The following is a 7,500-nucleotide window of genomic DNA, read 5'->3' as shown; positions in this document are numbered from 1 at the left end:
AGACCCAGGTTGCTGACTAGAGTTCTTTATATTACACACCACACTGCTTCTCAAGTACCACAAACTGTGTCCATACACTGCTCCATCCCAGAAGATAAATCAATCAATCCAGTGATGAAAACAAAATGATCATCAAAACCCCCCAGATACTAGCTTATTGTGATAATTTCAAATCAACTTGCCAAACACTCTTTTCTTTCTTTCTTTCTTTTTTTTTGACTGGTTATGTGAAGATTAATCTATCTATGTATCTTCAACATAACTCTGGAGTTTTGCCATATGTACATAAGTTTTGTATATATTTGAGTTGTATGTATATTTGAACTGTGTGTGTGCATGTGTGTGTGTATTTGAAGTCTGAAGATTGTGATATTTTGGGAAAGCTTCTTGTTGCCCTTATGTCTCTGAACCTCCAACTGGAAAATAATGAATATCTGTTATATAATGTACATGGGAGTGACCTAGTGGGTTATTTAAACACTAAGAGCACTATAATTGTCCTACAATCGATTCACAAGGTGCAATTTTAGAGACGCTGATGCCCAAAGGGAAAAATCTTTCACAGTGCTTGGAATAAGTCTCCTTATGGGACTTGACTTAAAGGTGCAGCACTTAGTAAATATTTTCAACTGGTGAAATCCTCCACTATTGGAGAATAAGTGTTGACTATTTTTACTTTCTGGTAAAATTGTTCTTATTCATTGCAACAGGCATTATAACAGTTTAAAATTAGAAATTTCAGCATTTTACTCCTTTAAGATGTGTTATTTTCCTAAGCCCTGGTATTTGGTTTCTCAATACCAAACATCTCTGCACATATCATTAGACATAGGATATGTGCAGGATTAAAAAAAAAAAAAAGTGACTCTCTTCAACTCTGGTATGTTGTCTTTATGTATGCAATCCTTCTCCCCCTTTTAAATTACTGCCCCAGTAGATCTTAAAATTAGTAAGAAGGATTTTTAAAACTATAAGACAATAAACATTTTGCAGAACCACTTTGATTCCAGATCTTAAATAACTGCCATTATTTTTCTCTCTGAGCCAACTACATATTTGACCTAACTGACATGGTTTTTACTCTTTTAATAAACAATCAGAAAAGAAAAACACTTTCTTATAGGAAATCACTTCACTTTTACCATGTAATTCTGGCTTCTATTTAGCTCATTTTTGTTGCTGTCGTTTATTTTCTTCTCTGGGGCAAAAATAGGCTATTTTCTTATTCTGGCTTACAAACATTAGGTCATAACTTCTGATCTTGCCAGATAGTAAATCTAAACAATTTTGGCTCTAGCGAGGTTTTGGGAAAACTCAAAAGAAATTTAGGTGCTACAGGAAGAGATGCTAGTAATTCTAGTTGTTTAGCTCTTGCCTTTAGAGTATTCCCTGAATTGTGTTGGCGGAGTATGTTGTTGCATTGCTGTGAACTATTGCTGCCAACTTCCACCCTAGAGATAACTATATTTCAGAGATGAGTGAAATGATACTTGTAAACAAGTTTATAATCATTAATAAAGCTTACCAAACAATTTAAGCTCTTTAGAAACACACATCCACTATCATAATTAATTGCCTATCGTTTATTTATTTACATTTAATAGAGACATGAAGACTTTTAAAAGTGCAATTTGTAAAAATTCTAAACTTCAATTTGTTTTCATGATGTTTATTTTGTTTTTGTAAGTTTCAGGTGTCAAATTATTTCTCTCTAGAGAGGCTGGTTGAAATTCCACCATTGACTATTCAGTGCACTCTCTAAAAATCCCTAAGAATATTTTTCTTTAAAGTTGACAACTGCTCACTCTGGGATCCAGATGCTATATTCACAGTACGATGATGATTTTGTTTTATTTTCCACATATGGTCTTTTCATACACTGTGTCTCAGAGATGGAAAATTCTGCTTTTTTTTTTTTTTTTTTTTAACATTTTTATAGTATGCTTTCCGTAGAATGACCTAAAACCAGGTCTTTTCACTCTAGATGGTATCTAGCTCAGGATTACTTAAGATTAATCTATAGTTTGTTTCCCTGAAGATTCTGGTGGTAAATCTGGTGTCTCTTTCTGAAGCACCTACTTCATGCAGAACTCACACCAGCCACCGTGTGTAAACAGCACTAAAAAATTGGGAGTTTCTAATACATGAAAGGAAATCTATAGACACCAGTTAAGTGTCAGTGGGTCCCTGAAAGAATGTGCTAGAATTTGGGTGCTCTTTGAGGTTTGTGTCATTGTCCTTTAGTGTTAGAAAAGTACCTTCCATCCACAAGACTAAAATAACATATAAGGTCATTCCCTCTCCCACTAAGGTTCTTCAACGACTGCTCTTCTGACGCAAATATACTGGGCCCTCGCATACCTCCATTCAATAAATATTTAATGAAAAGGCCCTTGTTTGTTAGTTTTAAGGGCCGCAGCTAGTATCCTGTAAACATGGGACCCTGAGGAACATGGAGAACATAATGTCTTCAAATGGAAAAGTTTTGAACCTTGCCTAAAAATAATAAACACTCTATCTTACTCTTATGGTCATTTTTAGTTGGAAAAGTATATGCACATCTATCAAATTGTTTTACTCTCAAAATTCATCCTATAAAGGGAAAAGAGGCATTAAGTCATTCACTAAACCAAGTACCTACTGAATGCTAGGCACTGTGAAGGGATGATCCATGATACACAAGGCAGTCCAAAGAATTTAGAATTTCCTTGGGAAGATAAGCCATGAACAGAAATAAATACAATAAAAGTAGTATATAAATATCTCTTATAATTGAGAAATAGAAGGGCAAAAGGAGACCCAGTGCCACACTATGCTAGGAAATGTACATTATCTCAGAATACTCCTCCAAACTATTTTAGTCACAATAAAATAAAAAGCTATCTACAATCCAATAGCCATTTTATCTACAATGTATGGACAAAGAGATGGAGGCTCCCAGAATCTCAGTCCCTGGCCCAAGGAAGCTAAGTGCCCATCACAGGCTACATACTGAATTTCCAGCAGAGACAGAACATCCCAGCAGGGCTCCTGACTCATCAGCCATTACCCATACTTTTCGCAGTAGATCTGGCTAGTCCAGAAAAAGCTCAGTATTAACAGATCTCCCATTTCCTTCTCTTAAAAAGCCTCCTCCTTTCCAACAGCACTGGTGTCCATCAGGTTGTGCCCTTAAGTGTTGTGGACGTACTACTTCGAATTATTAAATATTATAGAATGCTTTAGTGGTTCCTATTATAGACTCTTATTTTACAGATGAAGAAACAGAGGTCCAAGGAAGGAAAATTACTTCCCTAAAGAGGCAACAGTCTGTAGCCCTTGGTGAATGAGAATCATCTCTGGGTTTGGCTTCGGAAGTTGGATAGTCTTACGGGGCTGGGAGCGCCCAGAGGGTGTCCTAGACACAGTCTTCTTGCCCCTGGAGAGACTGAGGGTCAGGGAGGGGAAATGACTTGTCCAAGGTCACACACTGATGGTGGCCGACATGGGGTTCAGGAACCAGGTCTTTTGGCTCTAGCCAGTGTCTCTCCGGATCTTTTTTAATTCCTGTGTTGGTTTGGGAATCTTTTATCTGCTTTCCTCTCTTCCGTTGGGGGTGGGGGACGTCTTTCCATGGAATTCGAGAAGAGTGGGTAAGGGGTTGGGGAAAAGCGTGTTTTCGGTCAATGAAGAGGACTGACGCATCCCGCCACCATTTATCTAACGCCCGCTCTGCGCCAGGCGCCAGGCATCAGGGTACAACCAAACTGTGTTAGTTTCCAGGGGCTGAAATCGGGTCTCTCCCTAGATCGTGCAGGCCCGGGCCTTGGTAGCCACCTCTAGGAGCACTCCGCCGCTCCCCCCTGGAGCCTCCCTGCCGGCCTGTGCAGGCCCCCCCGTCCCCGGGGCCCGGCGCCCTTCCAGGCCCCAGCAGCGAGCGCGAAACCGGGGAGGAGCGCCCAGCCCTGGGCGGGGAAGCTCGCGCTGCGCGCCCCCGGTCGCCACGGCAACCAGGGAGGCGCTGACCCCTGACCCCGCAGCCCCGCCCTGCCCCGCCCCGTCGCGTTCCCGAGCTCAACATGGAGAAGGCCAACCCGGAAGTGCCGCCGCCGCCGCCCGCCGGGTGTTAGGAGCAGCCGGCCGGGCGAGGCCGAGCCCCGTACCCGCCGTCCTGCAGCCCGTGGGCCGCCGGCGCTGGGGCGGCCGCGTCCCCTGCCCCCCGTCCCGCTCCACGGCCAGGCGACCCGCCCCCGCCCCCGCCCGAGAGGAGGAGCCGAGGCGAGGGGGAGGAGGGGGAGGAGGAGGAGGGAGAGGGAGAGGTTTGCGAGAGGGAGCCAGGCCGCGCGAGCCGCCGGCGGTTCGTATTACCGGGGTCGGAAGGAGGAGCCGGGCCGGGCCCGCCGATCGGCGCGGGCGGGCGGGAGACGCGGCGGAGGCGGGGGCGGCCCGGCCGTGAGGAGGCAGGCGTGGGGCCGGGGGCTGCGAGGGTGGGCGGGCGAGCTCTAGTGGGTCGGGCGGGGGGCGCCCTCCCACCCCCGCAGCCCTCCGCGGGTCCTTGGCGGCCAGGCCTCACCTGCCCGCAGGCCCGGGAGCCGGGAGCCGCCGCCCACGGTCCGTCCCCGCGGCCGGCGGCGCGTGGAGGTGCGGACGCCAGGCGTTGGGGTCCGCGCGGAGGCCTGGCTGTGCGGCCAGGGGATGGTGGGCCCCTGGGCTTCTGCAGTGGAGAGGGCACCCCCAGAACAGCCGTGCCTCCGGGCTGCCCCAGCGAGGCGCTTGACAGCGAGCCCTGGGGAAGTTGGGCGGCTGTGAGTTCGCCTGTCGCCGTTAAGTGCCCTTAGGATGCAGCGATTAAGGAATTAGGCTCTCCCTCCGGGAGGGGCCCTGCCTGCGCTTGAGAACTCGGTGCGGAGAAAAGGACGGGATGATGCTGTCCGAGCAAGCCCAGAAGTGGTTCCCTACCCACGTGCAGGTCACAGTGCTCCAAGCCAAAGATCTTAAGCCAAAAGGCAAAAGTGGCACCAATGACACATACACTATAATTCAGTTGGGCAAGGAAAAGTACTCCACCTCTGTAGCTGAGAAAACCCTTGAGCCAGTCTGGAAGGAAGAGGCCTCTTTTGAGCTACCTGGATTGCTAATGCAGGGGAATCCAGAGAAATACATTCTTTTCCTCATAGTTATGCACAGGTCCCTGGTGGGTCTGGATAAGTTTTTAGGGCAGGTGGCAATCAACCTCAATGACATCTTTGAGGACAAACAAAGAAGGAAAACAGAGTAAGTTATGTAATTTATTTTGAATTTGGGGGAGATTAACTATACCTTATTTATGGATATTCTGTTCTTGGAAATTATTTGTATAGCTGGGGCATTGGTTTTGGATTGAAATATGACCTAGTTTTAAGCACCATATCTGCACGAATCTGAAGTAAAAATAGCCCTTGTGAAGAAATATTTTTTAAATGGAGGCATTAATGATCCATTACTCTCTCATTTTTAAGGTAAACGTCTTAAATAATTGAATATTTTGCACTGAATTTTAAGTAAACTGGCATTGTTTCACTACTTATAAGAGGACTGGATCACATAACATATGTTCAAATTGTTATGATCATTAAACATTACAATTTGCCAGGAAATGGGACATCAGAAAATTAAATCCACCAATATAAGGTCTCATATTGAACTCTGAAGCTGTCAAAAGATAAATTACCAAATTTAGAGCTCAGTATTTCATTGCAGATTTACAAACACAAATTGGCTTTTATTTTAGCTCAACCATTTTTCGGGGTCAGTACATCTTGATGGAGTCTAAAGCTGTTAAAAGAAAAAAATTTTAAAAGTGTTTACAAACATTCCTAACCTCGAATACACGCTAACATTTTCCTGTGAATTTACAATGTATTGGAGTTAGTATATTACTTCAGAATTAATTTTGTAAAGCCAGCGTGTTTAGACTATGTTAAATGCTCTCAGATTGGAGACAGTGATTCAGTTCTTGTGATGAAGTGATTTAATGACCTCTTCACTGCAAACATGACCTTTAACCTACGACTTTTAAGCTTAGGATAGGTATAGTCTCATTTAAAAAAGGATAATATAAATTAGCACTTGGATATTATGTCTTAAGTTGAAAAATGATATGTTTTTAGAGATAGATATACTCACCCTTGCTTAAACCTGTAATTATTCTGATCTGAGAGAACCTTAAGATTAACGGAATTAATGAGAGAAAAATATAGGTTGAATTTATAAGAGGACTTCAAGTTTCCAAAGCAGCTTTGGTGTTTCTTTCAGTCATAACTGAAATTTATTTGCCCTTTTAAAAACTTTTGATAATGGTAACTTTCTTGAAGTTCGTGTTAATTTCTTGTATTTTAGAACAAGTGTGTCTTATTATTTTCTGTACATCTTCCTGCAGTCTTCTCTTGATTTGTGTTTTTATTTTTATTACATTTTTTTAAATTAGGACTTCGTGTAAGATTTAATATGTGAAGGGTAAAAGGGTAGAGAGATAAGAAGTACTAGGAATGCAAGAGGAAAACTGGTAAATATTTAATTAGGAGATAATATTTTAAGAAAAATTTTCAAAGAATGTAAAGTTGAATATATACGGGTGATTTTTGACAACTGTTTGTTACCTACAAAATGGCATTGTTTCCTCTGAGGAGTTCTTCATCAAATTGAAACTGAAAAATGGATAATCAGCAAATAATTTGCTTCAAATCACCAATTTTGGATGACACTTGCTCTATAATATTTAAAGTGCTTTGAATGTAAACTTTTAAGTATATTGTAACTGCAAATTTTATGCTGCGTTTTTTGGTAGTTTTTATGTTAACGAATGACCTATTACAGGCCTTCTCTGAAATCTAAATTTTCTGAGTGAAAGTAGGCCCAACTGTGAATCCAGAGATTGAGAGGATGAAATGAGTTTTTAAAATTCCTTCTTGTTTTACTCCTTATCTTTGGCAGCATCTGAATGACAGTATATTTGGCCATAAGCAACTCTCTCCTATCGTGGTCTCCCTACAGAAATTCTCTATTGACTACTATATAAAATTCATTTGAACTTTCAGGGGGAAAATACTTTTAAATGTTCTCAACAGGGCTTGTGATGTTATTGCATGCAAAGTGATTTTCAGATGTTATTAAATCCCATTTTCGTTGTGGATAAATGAGGACCACATATTTGATGAGATAGCTTTATTGGTAATATTTCTAGTTTTTTAATATATTTAATAGCTTCCTTTTCCAGCACAGCTGTGCATGTGGCACAGTACGAGATGAACTCGAGCCGCCGGTGTATTGCAAGAAAGATATTTAATATTCTGCACAGTGCTGAGCCTTGTCGGCATATCCCCAAGTGCTTTTTAGAAAACCGGTATGAGTGATGAAGGCTACCAGCTGATTTAGAAGTCCCATGAAACTGCTGGGTGTGACACTTTATACTCTTGACACTGAAGACAAGTATTTACAGCTTGTCTTCCAATTGTGTCATGATAGGCAAAGAAATGTGATGGC

General features: G+C 42.4%; 1 protein-coding gene across 1 annotated transcript in view; it reads left to right on the top strand.

Annotated features, from left to right (window-relative positions):
• The first annotated feature begins 4,900 nt into the window (after positions 1 to 4,900).
• RAB11FIP2 (RAB11 family interacting protein 2) overlaps positions 4,901 to 7,500 on the top strand; it is a 39,765-nt gene continuing 37,165 nt past the window's right edge. The window contains exon 1 of the mRNA XM_035029967.1: positions 4,901 to 5,253. Coding sequence (XP_034885858.1) covers positions 4,901 to 5,253 — 353 coding nt within the window. The remainder of the gene's footprint in view (positions 5,254 to 7,500) is intronic.

The sequence above is a fragment of the Mirounga leonina genome, unplaced genomic scaffold (genome assembly GCF_011800145.1).
Source record: "Mirounga leonina isolate KUSES-001 unplaced genomic scaffold, KU_Mleo_1.0 Mir_114, whole genome shotgun sequence".
NCBI lineage: Eukaryota > Metazoa > Chordata > Mammalia > Carnivora > Phocidae > Mirounga > Mirounga leonina.
This window is presented reverse-complemented; position numbering and strand designations above follow the sequence as displayed.